Here is a 19,391-nt window from a genome sequence, read left to right as displayed (position 1 = left end):
CCTTTAGGATTTTTGTGAGGAATAAATGAAATAAGCTAGGTGAAGCTCCTTGCACAGAGTCAAATACCTAGACATTAAAGTAAGTTCATTCTCATTTCAATTCTCACTTCATTTTAGGAGTCAAAATTTTTTTATCTTGACTGTGAGCATTCTTCTTGAGATTTCTAAGATTATTTATGAACCATCATAAACTGAAATCTAGATCTTAAAAACATTCTCACTTCACAGAAATACTTCTCTGATGTTATTCTGACACAAAGAAATGAAATACAATCTAGCTTTAGATCAGAGATGAGACACCTTTCTTCTATCAAGGAGCACCTCAAAACAGAAAAATACAATTGACTGTCACAAATAAAAATCAATTAATATAGTTTGAGAGTTGTTTTGTTTTGTTTTGAGACAGAGTCTTGCTCTGTCACCCAGGCTGAAGTGCAGCGGCACAATCTTGGCTCACTGCAACCTCCATCTCCCAGGCTCAAGTAAGTCTCCCGCCTCAGCCTCTTGAGTAGCTGGGATCACAGGCATGCACCACCACGCCCAGCTAATTTTTGCATTTTTAGTAGAGACGGGGTTTCGCCATGTTGGCCAGGCTGGTCTCAAACTCCTGACCTCAGGTAATCCTCCCGCTTTGGCCACCCAAAGTGCTGGGATTACAGGCTTGAGCCACCGTGCCCGGCCTGAAAGTCTTTAAATAGACAATTACAAAGTGTTCCACAAATCTCATCTTAACTTAGGACAAGTGAACATAAAATTCTATGAAGATCAGTCAGGGGACTCTGGTTGGGAAACGAAACAACCTTTTTAGGTAAACACTCATGTACTCTCATTTTCATTGAATAATGTTTTCATCTGACGATTTTTAAAATGAAGTAAAAACAGGTTAATGTCCTACTGCATTTTGGCAACCCTAGGCATAAACAGGGAAAGTGTCATAAAATTAAATCAAAATTCAGATTACTTGTGGGCCACTGGTTTCATGCTCTTTGTTCACAACAGATAACCTTACTAGAAACAAAAAGTACTAAAGTATACTTTTCTGAATAGTTTTGCATGACTTCATAAAACCTTACATATTGATTTAAATAGAGACATCATTGTATTTTCATATTATCAAGGTTTCTACAGTCATTATTTTTTATTAGAAGTAGGAACTGTTTGACTTAATTTCACTAAAAATTTCAAAGTAAATAAGAATATCAGTAACCTCTTGGTCTGTATCCTGGATACTTTCAGATGACACTGAAGAACATGGTGCTTCAAAACTCTGAAATGAAAGTAATTTCATTAGCTAAGAATAAAGCATAACCTAAATAGGGTTTTTCAACCTTGTCACTATTAACCTTCAGGGTCAGATAATTCACTTTAGGGGTTGCCCTGTGCATTGTAGGATGTTTAGCAGCATCAGTGACCTCTATCCTCCAGAATGTCAGCAGTACTACCCACCTACCCCTATTCCCAAATTTTTTTTTTTTTTTTTTAAAGACAGGGTCTCACTCTGTCACCCAAACTGGAGTTCAATGGCATGATTATGGTTCACTGCAGCCTCAACCTCCTAGACTCAAGTGATCCTCCCACCTCAGCCACCTGAGTAGCTGGGACCACAGGCACACCAACACACCTGGCTAATTTTTGTATATTTTGTAAAGATGGGGTTTTGTCATGTTGCCCAGTCTGGTCTCAAAACTCCTGAGCTCAAGTGATCCACCCGCCTCAGCTTCCCAAAGTGCTGGGATTACAGGCCTGAGCCACAGTGCCAGCCCCACCCTCAGTCTTGACAATCAAAAACGTCTCCTGGCATTGCCAAATGTCCCCTGAGGGGCAAAACTGCCTCCAGATGAGAAAGTGCCCCTAGAACAGAGAAGCCCCATTCTATCAAGTCATGAAACATGGGTAGAATTCTTCACATACAAATTCATAAAAATACTATATTCTAAGAATAAAATTACATGCCACCCTAAAAAAAGAGAAATAATGAATGCAAAGGTAAACAAGTTGGCCTTCAGTGGTGAAAAATTTTCATCCAGGAGTAACTAAGCCATTTCTACAAGTGACATGATAAAACAACAGAAGGAACTTGAGGATTATAATAAGGCTAAAAAGGAAAAGCTGAAAAATGCACAGTTATATTATATGTAGTTAGAGCACCAGGGGTTTGTGTTTTATTTTTTGTCTTCAAACAAAGTTTGAAAAATCTCTCTCCAAATTCCAATTTTCCACTGGCATTTCTTCTGAGTGGATGAGACCCACCTGACTCTATATAACATACAGGTGACAGGAAACTCAGCAAAAGAACAATTGAACGAAATAATCTTCTAAGAATTCTCCAAGATAACGCAAAACTAACATGTATTTTATGGAAAGCTATTTCTGCTATGAACTACAAACACTCTTCTTTGAGACTCATTCTGTTGCCCAGGCTGTAGTGGCATGATCTCAGGTCACTACAACCTCCACCTCCTGGGTTCAAGAGATTCTTCTGCCTCAGCCTCCCAAGTAGCTGGGACTACAGGTGCCTGCCATCACACCCGGCTAATTTTTGTATTTTTAGTAGAGACAGGGTTTCACCATGTTGGCCAAGCTGGTCTCAAACTCCTGACCCCAAGTGATCTGCCCACCTCAGCCTCCCAAAGTGCTGGGATTATAGGCACAAGCCACTGCGCCCACACAAACATACATCATATGTAGAAATGTACATCATATGAGAAATCTCTGCAGCGCGTCGTATAGTTTCTTTTGGTCTCTATGTAGAATTACTACACAAACCAAAAGAGGTACATAGCAAGAATATTAAGTCGCATCATATGTAGAAATGCTTTACTGAGAATTCAGCTTCCACCCTAAGTTTCCGGCTAAATGCTTTACTGGGAATTCGGCTTCTATCCAACATCAAACTTCACATGATATAATAACATACACTTCACAAACGTAGGCTCATCATAGTTTTACTATTTCATGACCCTGAGATTCAGAATCCCTTCTCCATATAACTTTAAATCTTACTGATCTTTAAAGTTCTCTTTAAGAAGTGCCAAACAAGCCAGAGATTATTATCAGAACTTCTTGTGGCTTTTGACATTGTACATCTCTTTATTCTCTTCCTTTGGTTACTATTACCCTTTGCTCTCTCTGTTCATGGGCCACCTACAGTGACTTCAATGAATTTTCTACCACCAAACAATCCAGAGAAGTTCATGCATTTAACTGTTTGCCTCCCCCACCATGCCTTATTAAATACATAGGTTGGGATAAAGCCTTTCCTGAGGATGACAAAAGGGAATATGGTAACGAAGATAATAATGGCTCTATCTACCAAAGTGATTCCAAATGGAAAACACAATTACATTATTTCCTTGACTGTGGTTCAGTGGCTGTCTTCCATCTACAACATATGAGATAAAAACCAGTCTTTCCTATGATACAAAATCATCCATTGTCTAGAGACCCTGGCTTTCTCTGGCTTTCTCTCCAACTTGCTTTCCTACAGATTCTCTACCCATCTTGACTCTAGTCATACTGACAATCTATATGCTCATGTACCTTCCTTCCACGCAATTTTACAACTCTGTGCCATTACACACACTGGCCCTCTACCCTAGCTGGACAGCACTTCTAGTCCTCACCTGACATGTTCTTCGAGATGAGGCTTTAGAACTACCACGTTAGTGAGCCCTTCTTTAATTCACCCGGAGATTTATACTAACATCACACCCAATTCTTAGGACTCTGATATTTACTTCACTATAGTACAATCATATTTTTGTACTTACTAGTCTGCCTCCCTGGGACCTTCTTGAGGCTAACATCTTACTCATCTCTAAATCCCTAGTACCTAGAAAAATAATAGGTACCTTTAATAGATGTTTGATAAATGAATTCCTACTTTACAGTCTTGTAAGAATTAAATGTAATGCTGTTTTTAAAAATAGACCATAAACCATAAATCTCTAGGACATTAATTTTCAATGAGGGGGAGGTTTGCAATTTGAGAGGGGTCTGTATCAAAGAACTATAAAACCTAAGAAACAAAAGAAGTTTTTTCTTTAGAAAGCATAACAGAATTACTAAATCCAGAAAATACAATTATTTTCCTTGTAAAGTACACTCATTATTTTAGGAAAACAATTATCTATTGAGGAATTAGTGGGTAAAATATAAAAACAAACAGGGTATTAAGATGATTATCTGCTGTCAATAATACGCTGAAGATAATATACACAAGATATGGATATTTACTTGCTGTTTCTGTGTCTAAACGACTTTAAGCCTGATAATACTGCTATCAGAGAACAGTTTTTAAAGAGTCTAAATTCCAATAACTGGAAAGTGGTCATGTAAAAACTGCTTCTTCGGCAACTTAATATTCTTGCTATGTACCTCCTTTGGTTTGTGTAGTAATTCTACATAGAGACCAAAAGAAACTACACGACACACTGCAGAGATTTCTCATACTATTCCTTAGATGCATAGCACAATGAGAAAACCAGGCAATGATACAATGATGATCACTGAACATACTGGCAACTTCAAGTTCCTTTCTTTCATTCTACTCTAGAGAAATGGTTATAACACAAGAAGAAAAACTGGAGGTTTTTCCTTTAAGAAAGCAGTGAAAACAAACTCAATTCAAACTCAATTCTTGCCCTCTTGGGGCCCCTTCCAGTTCACTTAACCTAAAAATACTCATCCCCAAGCTCTTCTGGCCTCCTTAGTTATAATTCCTCCATTTTTCATAAGAAATATCTTACCATTGCAATCCACAGTCTTTTTTTTTTTTTTTTTTTTGAGACGGAGTCTTGCTCTGTTGCCCAGGCTGGAGTGCAGTGGCGCAATCTCGGCTCACGGCAAGCGCCGCCTCCCGAGTTCACGCCGCCTCCCGGATTCACGCCATTCTCCTGCCTCAACCTCCCAAGTAGCTGGGACTACAGGCGCCCGCCACCGCACCTGGCTAATTTTTTGTAGTTTTAGTAAAGATGGGTTTCACTGTGTTAGCCAGGATGGTCTTAATCTCCTGACCTTGTAATGTGCCCACCTCGGCCTCCCAAAGTGCTAGGATTACAGGCGTGAGCCACCGGGCCTGGCCACAGTCCACAGTCTTAATACCTAAAAGCAGGCAGGCTTACCCATCCCTGTTTATCAGTGGTCTCTACATACCAGAATTTCTGAAGTTCTAAAGTTCCGAGGTTCCACAATTCTAAAAGTTCTCTTGAAGATAGTAACTTTATTTGCCATAGAAACAAAATTATAGAGATTAGGTTCTCAAAGTAGTCCATATATGCCAATTACATTACATAATTTTAAAGCAAAATAGATGTGCCAAGCTTTCTAGCCTAGATCCCTGCTCATGTAGCTCCCTCTGCCTAAAATATCCCTGCTTCTCCCATTCCACCTCCCTTCACCGTCACCTAACTTCTACTCATTCTTTAGGTCTGTTTAAATGTTACTCCCTCCAGCCTCCAGTAAACCCTTTTTTTTTTTTTTTTTTTTTTTTTTGAGACAAGGTCTCTTTCTGTCATCTAGGTTGGAGTGCAGTTGCACAATCGGCTCACCATAACCTTGAACTCCTGGGCTCAAGTGATCCTCCCACCTCAGTCAACTGAATAACTGGGACCACAGACTCACACCACCACACCCAGCTAATTTTTATTTTTTTGTAGAGACCCGACTCGGTATGTTGCCCAGGCTGGTCTTGAATTTCTGGCCTCAGACAATCTGCCTGCCTGGGCCTCCCAAAACATTGGAATTACAGACGTGAGCCACTGTACCCAGTCCCCTCCAGTATACCTTTCTAAACTAATTCTTCCATGATATACTAAAGCTATAAAATCCCCTGCTGTGTATTCTCTTAAGTGATAGGTATTTTACTTATCATATTTAAGGAAATTGCTTGTGTCTCTCTTCACTTGAATCAGTCCCTGAAAACAGACTGTGTTATCTCTTACAAGCTATTTTATTGCAGTGCCTGGTACACAGTGACACTGAAAAAAATAATCTGTTTAAAGACTATTCAGAATATTGTCCCTTGAGTGTTCTCCAGCATACAATGCTTTTTTCAAAGGACTATCTGTAGCTGCTTCTCACCACATTTTTACACATTCCCTTCTATTATGAATCCTTGATACCTGCCAAAATATCTGTCTAAAAAAGTTGGAATTAAAGAGAGTAAAATAAAGAAACCGACATATAACTTCATGAATAAATTTGAATCAGCCATCTATGATTATCATCAGTAACAGAAACAACTAAAAAGGCCATGTGTAGTGGCTCACGTCTGTAATCCCTGCACTTTGGGAGGCTGAGCAGGAGTGAACTGTTTCAGCCCAGGAGTTCAAGACCAGCCTAAGCCACATGGTGAAACCTCATCTCTACAAAAAACACCAAAGTTAGCCCAGTGTGGTGATGTGTGCCTGTAGTCCCAGCTACTAGGGAGGCTGAGGCAGGAGGATTGCTTGAACCCAGGAGGTCAAGGCTGCAGTAAGCCAGGATCGTGCCACTGCACTCCAGCTTGGGCAACAGAGTGGGACCCTGTCTCAAAAACAAAAAACAAACAAGAAAAAATACAGAAATATAGAAAAAACTTAACTATATTAATAAACTCTCAGTTAAAACCTATCTTCTTCATTTTTTACCACCTTACCTGGGTTAGGTTTTCACTAGAATGTGAATCATTACTTTCTTGACGGCCATAATGATGTTTTCGTTTCCACTCATGAACAGTCTGCTTATATGTGAAATCTGAAAGTAAATGTTCAGTTTTCTGCCTAGTTACATTTAATGAAACCTGGGAGCTTTCCAGGTATTCTTTTTCTTCCTGCTTAGTCTTCAACTTGTTAGAATCTAAATTGAAGACATTTTCTTCTACAAGTTTCTGGAGGGTGTCATGAGATTTTATAGGGATTTTGAAACTGATCTTCTGTCTTCTAGATTCCAAGGGTTCCTTCATTATCTTGTTGGAGTTATAATCCTGAGAAAATTGATTTCTCTTCCATTTCTCTAAGACACATTTTTCAGAATTGTCTCTAAATTTATTGTTTCTTTCTTTCTTGAGTTCTTTCATCTTCTCTCTCTGAACAAGTAAATGAGACCATTTATTTTCACTTGCCTCGCCTTCGGCTTTAAGTTTCACATCACTGGCAATCTTAGGACTACTAAGGCTTTTAATTCCATGGTCAAGCTTGCTCCTAGCATTTGTCAATTTGATATCTTTATGTTTAAAGTCTACACATTTATGTATGTCTCGTTTAGTTCCATTTGAAGAAGGACTCTGTGAAATAATTTGATTGTCATTTGAATTTGATGCTTCTTGGAGTTTAATAGGTCTTTGGGATGAAGAACTGATTTTTGGTCTCCTTCTGAGAGTGTCAATTTCTACACTCAATCTGTAAAGCAGCACAGAAACCTGGGTTACATTATAATTATACATAATGTTACACGCTATCATTTTAGTTAGAATAACAGAATTGGGCTGACATTAAGCTTCATAAAAAGTAAGAAATAGCTACATTAAGAATGAAGTGGAAAGGATTACTCACTTAATGGTGTTAGAATAATTAGTTTGTTATTTGCAAAAAAAAAATTACAACTTTAAATAGTACCAAACATAAATTCCAAATGGATTAAATATTTAAGTGTAAAATAATTATTATCATCATAATAATTTTGTACTTCATATTAAACCCTTAAAAACCAGTGAGTAAAAACAGAATGCATGTTTGATTTCTTTTTTTTTCTGAGACAGGTTCTCACTCTGCTGCCTAGGCTAGAGTGCAGTGATGCAAACATGGCTCACTGCAGCTTCAACCTCCCAGGCTCAGGCAATCCTCCTACCTCCCAGACTACCACGTATCTGGGACTACAGGAGCATGCCACCATGCCTAGCTAATTTTTGTAATTTTTTTGTAGTGACAAAGTTTTGCTATGTTGCCCAGGCTGGTCTCGAACTCCTGGGCCCAAGAGATCCACTTGCCTTGGCCTCCCAAGGTGCTGGGATTACAGGTGTGAGCCACTGTACCCCGGCCTATCCGATTTCTCTTTTTCTTTTTTTGAGACAGCATCTCACTTTGTCACCCAGGCTGGAGTGCAGTGGCGTGATCTCGGCCCACCCCAAACTCAACATACCAGGCTCAAGAGATCCTCCCGCCTCAGCCCCCTGAGTAGCTGGCACTACAAGTGTACACTACCACATCTGGCTAATTTTTGTATTTTTTTTTTTTTAATGTAGAGACAGGGTTTTGCCATGTTGCCCAGGCTGGTCGAACTCCTGGGCTCAAGCCATCTGCCCACCTTAGCCTCCCCAGTGTGCTGAGGCTACAGGCATGAGCCACTACGCCCAGCCTGATTTCTTAATAGAGAACTTCCCAAACTTAAAAACAGTGGGATAAATAACAAAGGAAAACACTGATAATATGTGACTATTTACTTTAAAACCTTAGCGTATTAAAAATTAATTAAAATGTTAAGAACTAGGAAATGGTATTTGTTAGATGTACTAACTTCTAGCAAAATAATATGTTAATAAGCTTACTAGCCTTAGTAAATAAAAAGTTCATCAAAAACTACTAAGATTCTAGAATAGGGCATAAACAAAAAATTAATAAAAGAAAATGGCTAATAAATATTTAAAAAAGTTTGACTTCTCTAGTAATCACAGACATGCTAATAATAACAATAACATACCATTTTCTTCTTCTTCTTTTTTTTTTTTTTTTTTGAGACAGAGTCTCACTTTGTCGCCAGGCTGGGTGCAGTGGCGCAATCTTGGCTTACCGCAACCTCCGCCTCCCAGGTTCAAGCGATTTCACTGCCTCAGCCTCCCAAGCAGCTGGAACTACAGGCACACACCATGACGCCCGGCTAGTTTTTTATATTTTAGTAGAGACGGGGTTTCACCATGTTGGCCAGGATGGTCTCGATCTGACCTCGTGATCTGCCTACCTCGGCCTCCCAAAGTGCTTGGATTATAGGTGTGAGCCACCACAGCTGGCCCATACCATTTTCTTCTATCAAATTAGCAAAGATTTTATAATAACATCAAATACTGACAAGGGGTTGTAAAATGGACACTCTCACATGTTGCTGGTAGAAATGTAAAACAACATAAGAGTCCCACAAAGAAATCTGAATATAAACTAAAAACTCCAAAAATGGTCATTTTTTTACGTCTGGAATTCCCATTTTAGAAACCCATACCAAGGTGAAAAAAATCAGAAATGAAAAAAATATTCAGGATTACTTATAATAGCAAAACAATCAGGTACAAAGTAACTGCTAAAATTTTGGAAATGACTTTAAAAAGTGGTATATTCATATGATGGAATACTATAGTTTTTTTAAAAGGATGTTTATGAAAAGTCTTCTGTGACATAAAACATATCGAAAATCAAAAACAAGCAGGATACAAATCTGTACATATAATATGGTCTCAACACCTTAAACAAGCGTAGTAAAAACACCAGAGAGAAAGGCACTAAAATGTTAGAAACAGCAATAGCTAGAGGTGATAATTATATTTCAGTGCTTAATAAAAGTAGATATTACTTTGTAGTCAGAAAAAAAAGGGGAAAAATATCAAACACAATCTATTAATTTATATCAGTAAATCTGTGCCTTTTCAGTGCCATCACTCTGGCAGGCACCCAAGAGGCAGTAGAGGACACAGCAGATAGAGTCTTTACCCTCAGTTAGGTTACAGCCCAACAAGAGTGATACACTTAACAAGTGACTTCTCAAATAATTAATTATGTAAGAGCAAACCATAAACAGAGTTTTTATAAGAGTTTCACCTGAGTTTCCAGCACATATGCACGCATGAATGTAAGTATGTCTTTGCTTGTTTGACAGAGTCTCAATCTATCACCCAGGCTGAAGTTCAGTGGTGGCATGCGACTGTAGTCCCAGTTACTTGGGAGGCTGAGGTGGGAGGATCACTTAAGCCCAGGAGTTGGAGGCTGCAGTGAGCCGAGATTGTGCCACTGCACTCCAGCCTAGGCAACAGAGTGAGACCCTGTCTCAAAAAAAAAAAAAAAAAAAATGCCCTCTCCGCCTTCACTGCCACCATGGCACCCATGAAAAACCTTGTGGTAAAGGGGGGGCAAAAAAAAAAAAAACAGGCTCTGAAGTTCACTCTTGATTGCATCCACCCCATAGAAGATGGAATCATGGATGCTGCCAATTTCCAGCAGTTTTTGCAAGAGAGGATCAAAGTGAACAGAAAAGCTAGGAATGTCGGTGGAGGGGTTGTGATCAAAAGGGCAAGGGCAAGATCACCATGACTTCCAAGACGCCTCTTCCTAAAAGGTATTTGAAATAAGAAATATTTGAAGAAGAACAATCTACGGGATTAGATGTGCGTAACTGCTAACAGCAAAAAGGGTTATGAATTACGTTACTTCCAAATTAACCAGGACGAACAAGAAGAGGAGATGAGGATTAAAATTCATTTACATGGAATATTTTATATGCGTTCTTGAATAAAACTTGGGAACCAAAATGGTGGTTCATCCTTGTATCTCTGCAGTATGGATTGAACAGAAAATTAGAAATCACAGTCAAAGGGCTTCATTTGGGCTGCCACGCACTCATTTGTAACTAGACTTTTTTTTTTCTGTTCGAAAATTTCAATTCTTATGGCAATACCAGAATAGAAGGAGATGGTGACTTCAAGGGAACGGACAACCACTGGGCAGGTAGATAAGGGTGTGGAGATGTAGGCTGCAGATAGTCACTGTTTTATTTTAAAAAGTATGACTGTCAATCGTCTCTGGTGCTTTTCTCAAAAAAAGATTCAGGAATACAAGTGGGCTTCTCTCATTACTTAAAAGAAAACAAGTGACATCTGTCTAAGATTCCCTGTGGAAAATGACAGTGTCAATAAAATGCAGGTTTCTGGGCCCTTCATCTTACTTTCATTTTTTTATTACAAATTTGTCTTGATGTACACAATTATGTATACTAATCATTTTCTTCCTATAGAAAGAAACTGTGCTCCTTCAGCTATGCTGCATAGTCCATCACCCACCATAAAAGGCTTGGAGAGAGACTGAAAAGTCCCAGGTTCTAAATTAAGTAAATATGTACAAGAATGAATTTACACATAATCTGTTTCTACAAGTCTTTGCAACAAACTGTCACTTTGGTTTCCAGCAGAGGGAGCCAGAGGAATAGAGCTTCCAGATGTGGCCTCCTGTGTGGGGCCCAGAGTTAGGGGCCCTTCAGGCCGAGAGCTCTGGAGGCTCTCCTGAATGCGGTGGCATGAAGAAGTGACTGGGAAACCTCCCATGCCAAGGAGACAGGAGGTGCCCAGGAAATAGCTGCTTCATGCTACTTAGGCCATGACTAGATTTAATGTCAGAAGTCATTGTACAAATATAGTGGTGTGCCTCAGTGCATGCAGAGGCTAGAGAACCACCAGAGGGGGCTACCAAAGTTAGGATGACAGAATTGTTGCAGTGACTTTGAAAGAGACCCTGATGGCTTGTGGTGCCCTTCAGAAATTTGAACAATAACGCAGAAGTGTCTGCTCTGTTTTAGAATTTACGGTGTATAAAATTCATGTTTTTAAAAGAGCTTGCCTACAGTTGGTTTCCACACCTGAAATTGCTGTGCTCTGAGAGTTGCGTAGCTGAAAATTCAATGTTCAAATTCTACCTTGGCTCCAATTTAACATTTGGTGCTTTGTGGATTGAGTTGAACATGCTGAGGCTTTGCAATTTCACTTGTGGTAATAACAGCGCTAGCATTTTCTCTTTCTGTGCAAATTTCTTTGAAGCATAATTGCTTGCATATTTCTTCTCTGCCTTCAGAGAAGGCAGTTTCTTTTAAACTTCACTGAGGCATCAATAGCTCTTTGGCAATGTCCCTCGCCAAGATCATTAACTATAAGTTTGTGCCTTGAGTTTACAAATTTTACTTGTGTGTTGCACTGATGCTCCCATGTAGTAATTTTTAGTTTAGTTGTAAAAAAAATTAATCCTGGGCTGAAGTTAGCTTTTCAGTTCTAAAAAAAAAAAAAAGGGAAAAAAAATGTGTGTGTGTGTGTAGAGATGGGGTCTCACTACGTCGCCCAGGCTGGTCTCAAACTCCTGGCTTCAAGTCTTCCTCCCACCTCGGCCTCCCAAAGTGCTGGGAATACAGGTATGACCCAGTGTGTCCAGCTTCTTGCATATATATATTTTTTATTTTTATTTTTTTAAATTTTTTTATTTTTTTTGAGCTGGAGTCTCGCTGTGTCGCCCAGGCTGGAATGCAGTGGCGCAATCTCCGCTCACTGCAAGCACTGCCTTCTTGCTTTTATTTTTATTGTTAATACATTTCTATGTATTCAAACCATGGAACAGGAATTACAGAAATGGTGTGCTGTAACTGCCTTTCCCGATGATAAAATTATCTCTAGTTTTTCATCTGTATTATGGCTTTCACTATTTGCACACCAATTTCAGAAATTTCTCTAGAGTTGAATTAACAGGGATATTTCTACAAAACATTTTATATTTTACCCTCTTATATATCAATATAATATCAAGGGCCAAAAAATGTGCCCTTAAACAAAAGGTAACTAGTTTGAAGTCAAATAGTGTTTTAGAAATTAAAATTTTAAAAAAAGAAGGATATCAGTGTAAAAGGCCTTAAAATAGCTCAAAAAATGTAGCAAGGGATAGTCAACATAATATGAAATTAGTGCAAGAATATACTTCAACAGAGAATAACACAGAAGCAAAGTATCACCAAAAAACAGCAGATGATTCAGAAGAAAAACTGAAGAAAAGACAGAGGCAAGTTGAAATTTTTTGTTTTTGTTTTTTGTTTTTAGCAAACACTAACTGAGACTGTTGGGAAGCAGAACTTTTATTTATAATATTTAATGCTATCTTGTTTTCCCTTAATTGGAGAAACCTTGATCTTACCAAGTTTTATCACACGTTATAACTTTGTATACTCCCCTATTAGCAGCAAGTACTTTCTGCACCAAAATTTCACTGAAATTTTTATCCAAAAAGTGCAGAAATTAAAGAATAATAATTTCCATTATTCTGACCATCATTCCCCAACTTCTCTAGCTATAACCACATACTGGTTAATAAACACGGTTTTAAAGCCATAACAATTCTGTAAGATACATACTCTCTTCATGGGTAATACATGAAAATGATTTATCCAAAATCTCTAATTTAGCCTCATAACTTACTTCAGTATCGTATGCAATGAAGTTATGCATCTTATAATCATGTGCCAAAATCAAACCACTTGAGATAAAAATGTACATTTTAGTGTCATTTACACAATAGTTTTCATAGACTTTTATTTCACCCAACTCTTTCTTAAATTTATAGTAATATTAAGAGAATTCTATAATCATAATCAGTGATATAGCTAGAGATATTTGCATGCAAAACAGTCCTCTTCAAAGTAAATTAAAAAATTTTTTAATCTGAATATTTAGTCTAATTCTAAACCAAAATAGTAAAATTAAAAACAAGAAATTTACCTTTTCTGTTCTTGTCTTCTTTTTATATTATAGTACAGAACATCTACATGATCTGATTTCTGAAATTTAAAAAAAAAGTCTATCATTTAGGAAACATTAATTGTGCACTGGTACATATTTTTTCCCACAGTTTATGATAATGAATAGGCTGACACAATACTTTTAATTAATCCTTCCAATATTTTGGTGAGACACATATTATCATCATCCCCGTTTCACAAAACTCAAACAGAGGTAGGTATCTTCCTTAAAGTCACAGAGCAAGTCCGCAGCACAGCAGTTATCTGAAACTAGATCTGTCTGACTCTCTCTGCGCTACCGTCCTGTCTCTCTACGTACTCTGAGGAAACAGGGCCAAGCACAAGAAAGATGAGAGAGACACAAAATATAATCCATGTCCTAAAGAGCTTAGAGCTTATGGTTTTACATAAAATAATAAAGACAAGAGAAGTCGAACATGTACAAATAACCTACTATAAGGATGTAACTAAGTGTCAAAGCAGAAGAGTCAAAAAATGCTAAAACAGTTCAAAATATCAACCACCTAAAGAGGAAAGATACCTGGGAAAACAGGTGGACAAAATAACCATAAATAATAAAGCTTGAGAGATGGGTAAAAGAAGAAGGCATTCTAAGAAACTGAGGATAACTGGTATAAATTCAGCAGAAAGAAAAAAAAAAACAGCCAAGAAAAGATGGCCTCTTTCAAGGAAAGAAGGGAAAACAACAAAAAAAAAACCTGGTTAAGGTATGAACAAATTTGAGAGAGCCCTGAATGGCAAACAGTGAGTAAAGATTTTCAGCAGAGGAGAAATGGGATGAAATCGGTGTTTTAAGAAGGTTAACACTGCAAAAATAAATAGAAACCCAGCTTAACTATCTGACAACAAGTAAATTCTTAAAACACAATTCTGCATCCCTGGAACTTCCACTACCTTATCTTATACCCACCACAACTACGTAGCTAACCTGGATACGTACATAACTTCAACTTGAATGTGGTAAGTACATTACCACTAACCTATGAATTAGTTTATTGTGTTTAATCTGCATCACTGTTTCTAATTATTTGTATGACAGTGGAAAGAACTCTGGACTTGGTTCCGTTGCTGTACACAGTTATGTGGCCTTGAAAAAGTCACTTAACCTTCTAGATTTCAGCTTCTGAATCTGAAAATGCAAACAATGTATCAGCCTCGGCTATCTCAAAAGGAGACAAATATAACCTTTGGGAGGCAGAGGCAGGCGGATCACTCGAGGTCAGGAGTTTGAGACCATCCTGGCCAGCAAGGTAAAACCCTGTCTCTACTAAAAATACAAAAATTAGATGGGCGTGGCAGTGCATGCCTGTAATCTCAGCTATTAAGGAGCCTGAGGCAGGAGAATCGCTTGAACACGGGTGGTAGAGGTTGCAGTGAGCTCAGGTGGCACCACTGCACTCCAGTCCGGGGCAGCAGAGCAAGACTCTGTCTCAAAAAAAAAAAAAAGACAAATATAACCATATATGTGAGAGGACTTAAAAACTGTCTAAATTTATAGCCGTGTTGTCTTATCCCACATGGCAGGGCCTAACAGTACAAGAAATAAAAAACTTGACAAATGGTTTGGTGAGAAGAAAGAAAACAACACTGACTTTCTATTGGCTATGAAAAAGTATAGGAGGAATTTATATCACAAATCCTCTGTCAATTAAAACTTTACTATAAATAACTTTTAGTTAGTTATGGTATCTAAACACTCACCCGTTTTCTCTTTTCTGATGAAACTGATCTTATAGAAGATGAACTAGTAGAACTTGCTGAGGTTTTTCTCTCTTTCTTGTCCTAAGAATGCCGTAAAGAAAACAAATTTTAAAAAGAACAAAATAAAGAACAGTATACACAGAACTATTTCATCACTAGTATTACAAATCAATATTTACATTCAATAATGAACTTTGGTGGGGAACAATGTTTACAGATACACAAACTTTGGTAAAAGGAAGGCGGATTCAACTAGAAGCCAGAACCCCTAAATGCTCACAAAATAGAGATGAGATAGGATACAGGTGTCAGAGCAGGAAGCCCGCTGACAGCTCAGATAAGGTTGTTGTGAGGTGGCACTGCCATGGTGAGAGTCAGTCTTCTACAACGCAAAACCACACATCCACTTATTTTTCACTGGATTCTGAATTCAACAGACCTAGGACAAACTTGTTTGAAGTACCTATCACATGTCAAAGACATTCTAGACAGTGGAGAGAGATGAATGAAAAAATAATAACAGTTCTTCATGAAGGTCAAAATCTAGTACAGGAATTTACAAATAAACAAGTAATATATTTAGTGTGTCAGGTGATGCTATGGAAAAAAATAAAGCAGAGAAAGGAAACAGGAAGGGCTGGGAGTCAGTAAAGCAGAGAAAGGAAACAGGTAGGGCTGGAAGTCAGGAGTGGAGAAGATACACCATTTTAAACAGAGTAGTCAAACCCCACTTACGAATTGACATCTGAATGGAGACCAAAATGAAGTGAAGAAACAAACCATTAGAATATTGAGGGAAAGAGTTTTTCAACTCAAAGGGAATGCCAGCAAGGGCAAATCCCCAGAGGCAGAAACATGCCTGCCTTGTTGGAACAGCAGCAAGGAGGCCATGGAGCAGAAAAGCAAATTATGCCAGGAGAGTGTCAGGGGGATGGGATGGGGAGAGGAGGCAGCTTTGTCAACCCTGGTAAGGATTTTGGCTTTTATTCTGGATGAACTGGAAAAACACTGGAAAGTACTTAGCAGAGGAATAACATGATTGGACTTATATTTTAATAGGACCACATTAGCTAGTGTGTTGAGAACAGACTATAAGGAAGCAAATGCAGAAGCAGGGAGGTCATTTTGGAAACTACTATAATAATTCAGGAAAACAAGGTGCTTGGATCATGGACATAACAGTAAAGGAGGTAGACTCTGCACACCAGTATACCTCGTTTTATTGTGCCTTGCTTTATTGTACTTCATAGATAATTGCATTATTTACAAATTGAAGGTTTGTGGCAAGTCCATTAGCACCATTTTTCCAACAGTATGTGCTCACTTCATGTCTCTGTGTCACACTTCGGTAATTCTCACAATATTTCCAATGTTTTCATTGCTGTTATATTGCTATGGGACCTGTGTTCAACGATCTTTAATGTTATTATCACAGTTGCTTTGGGGTGCCACAAACTGCCCACATGAGACGGCAAACTTCACTGATAAATGTTGCGTGTGTTCTGTTTCACCAATCACCCATTCACCAGTCTCTCTCCCTCTCCTCAGGCCTCCTATTCCCTGAGACACAAGAATATTGAAATTAAGCCTATTAACGACCCAACAATGACCTCTAAGTGTTCAAGTGAAAGGAAGAAGTAAAAGTCTCTCACTTTAAATCAAAAGCTAGAATGGATTATGCTGACTGAGGAAGATATGTCAGAAGCCAACACAGGCTGAAGGCTAGTCTTGTGCCAAACAATTAGACAAGTTATGAATGCAAAGGGAAAGTTATTGAAGGAAATTAAAAGCACTACTCCAGTGAACAAATAAATGATAAGAAAGCAAAACAGCCCTATTACTGATATTGGGCAAGTTTTGAGTGGTTTGGATAGAAAATCAAACCAGCCACAACGTTCCCTTTAGCCAAAGCCTAATCCAGAGCTAGGCCCTAACTCTATTCAACTCTGTGAAGGCTGACAGATGTGAGGAAGCTTCAGAAGAAAAGTTGGAAGCTAGCAGAGGTTGGTTCATGAGGTTTAAGGAATGAAGTAATCTCTGTAACATAAAAGTACAAGGTGAAACAGCAAGTGCTGATGTAGAAGCTACAGCAAGTTATCCAGAAAACCTAGTTGAGATCATTGATGAAGGTGGTTGCTACTCTAAACAGATTTTCAACATAGACAAACAGTGTTATATTGAAAGATGATGCCATCTAGGACTTTCATAGCTAGAGAGATGTCAATGCCTGGCTTCAATGGACAGGCTGACTCTGGTTAGGGGCTAATGCAGTTGGTGACTTTCAGTTGAAGCCAATACTTACCATTCAGAAAATCCTAGGTACCTTAAGAATGATGTTAAATCTGCTCTGCCTGTTCTAGAAATGAAACAACAAAGCCTGGATGACAGCACATGTATTTACAGCATGATTTACTGAATACCTTAAGCTCACTGTTGAAACCTACCGTTCAGGAAAAAAAAAAAAAGATTCCTTTCAAAATATTACTGCTCACTGGTAATGCACCTGGTCACCCAAGAGTTCTGATGGAGATGTACAAAGAGATGAATGTTGTTTTCATGCCTGCTAATGCGACATCTATTCTGCAGTCCATATAGATCAAGGAGTAACTTCAACTTTCACATCTTATTATTTAAAAAATACATTTTGTAAGGCTATATAGCTGCCATAGACAGTGATTCCTCTGATGGATCCAGAAAAAGTAAATTGAAAACCTTTTAGAAAGGATTCCCCTTTCTAGATGTCATTTAGAACACTCATGATTCATGGCAGTAGGTCAAAATAGCAACATTAACAGGAGTTTGGAAAAGTCGATTCCAAACCTCATGAATGACTTTGAGCAGATTAAGACTTCAGTGGAGAAAATAACTGCAAGAGAACTAGAATTTGAAGGAGAGGTTGAAAATGTGCCTGAATTGCTACTATCTCATGATAAAACTTTAATGGGGGCCGGGTGGGGAGGCTCACGCCTGTAATCCCAGCACTTTGGGAGGCCAAGTTGGGCAGATCACAAGGTCAGGAGTTCAAGACCAGCCTGGCCAAAACAGTGAAACTCCATCTCTACTAAAAATATAGAAACATTACCCAGGCATGGTGGCGGGTGCCTGTAGTCCCATCTACTTGGGAGGCTGAGGCAGGAGAATCGCCTGAACCCAGGAGGCGGAGGTTGCAGCGGGCCAAGATCGCACCACTGCACTCCAGCCTGGGTGACACAGTGAGATTCTGTTTCAAAAAAAAAAAAAAAAAAAAGCTTTAATGGATTAGGAGTTGCTTCTTATAAATGAGCAATGAAACTGGTTTCTTGAGATTGATTTCTACTCCTGGTGAAGATGCTGTGCACACTGTTGAAATGAGAACAAATGATTAGAATAATATTATATAAACTTAATTGATAAAGCAGTGGTAGGGTTTGAGAGATTAACTCCAATTTTGAAAGTTCTGCTGTGAGTAAAATGTTGTCAAACCGAATTGCATGCTACAGAGAAATCTTTTGTGAAAGGAGAGTCAATGTGGCAAACTTCATCCACAGCACCCTATCCTTCAGTAATCACCACTCTGATCAGTCAGCAGCCATCAACATCAAGGCAAGTCCCTCTAGCAGCAAAGATTATGATTCACTCAAGACTCAAATGATCGTTAGCATTTTTTTAGCAATGAAATATTTTTTAAATTTATTATTACTACTTTTAGAGATGGGCTCCTGCTCTGTTGCTCAGGCTGATGTGCAGTGGCATGATTCTCAGGCAGGAGGATCCCTTGAGCCTCAAACTCTTGGGCTCAAGGGATCCTCCTGCTTGAGCCTATAGTATTTTTAAATTAACATATGCACTTTTTTTAGACAGAATGCCATTGTACACTTAATAGACTACAGCACAGTATAAATGTAATTTTTATATGTACTGGGAAAACAAAAAATTCATGTGACTCACTTTACTGCAATATTTGCTTTACTGCACTGGTCTGGAACTGAACCCAAAATATCTCCAAGGTATGCCCATTATAAAAACAAAGCTCATAGAATTTGCTGATAGGTGCAGGCAGAGCACGATCACAAGGATTTCAGCCTAAGCAACTCAAAGAATGGAATCACAATTTAGTAAATTGGAAAAACAAAGCCTGGGTACCTGAAAGATTACAGTTTAATAAGATGAGGAGGAACTAGCAAAGG

The 19,391-nt window shown here is 38.5% G+C and overlaps 1 protein-coding gene and 1 pseudogene across 34 annotated transcripts in view; one reads left to right on the top strand and one right to left on the bottom strand.

Moving 5' to 3' along the window:
- SWT1 (SWT1 RNA endoribonuclease homolog) overlaps positions 1-19,391 on the bottom strand; it is a 127,361-nt gene that overhangs the window by 102,670 nt on the left and 5,300 nt on the right. For 16 of the 34 annotated variants that reach the window (XR_013417119.1, XR_013417114.1, XR_013417120.1 and 13 more), the window contains exons 3-6: positions 15,226-15,306; positions 13,484-13,542; positions 6,638-7,379; positions 1,208-1,267 (exon numbers count right to left, since the gene is read on the bottom strand). Coding sequence is in view for 19 of the 34 variants with exons in the window: in XM_028851396.2 (XP_028707229.1) it covers positions 1,208-1,267; positions 6,638-7,379; positions 13,484-13,542; positions 15,226-15,306 (942 nt within the window). In the remaining 15 variants the exon portion in view is untranslated. Of the gene's footprint in view, positions 1-1,207; positions 1,268-6,637; positions 7,380-13,483; positions 13,543-15,225; positions 15,307-18,307; positions 18,446-19,391 lie in introns of all 34 variants that reach the window. The other 18 variants (XR_013417109.1, XR_013417111.1, XR_013417106.1 and 15 more) reach the window with 3 other exon arrangements.
- LOC106994422 (large ribosomal subunit protein eL22 pseudogene) lies at positions 10,056-10,603 on the top strand (annotated as a pseudogene).

The sequence above is a fragment of the Macaca mulatta genome, chromosome 1 (assembly GCF_049350105.2).
Source record: "Macaca mulatta isolate MMU2019108-1 chromosome 1, T2T-MMU8v2.0, whole genome shotgun sequence".
Taxonomy (NCBI): Eukaryota; Metazoa; Chordata; class Mammalia; order Primates; family Cercopithecidae; genus Macaca; species Macaca mulatta.
Note: the sequence above shows the minus strand (reverse complement) of the source record. Positions and strands in the feature narration are given on the sequence as shown.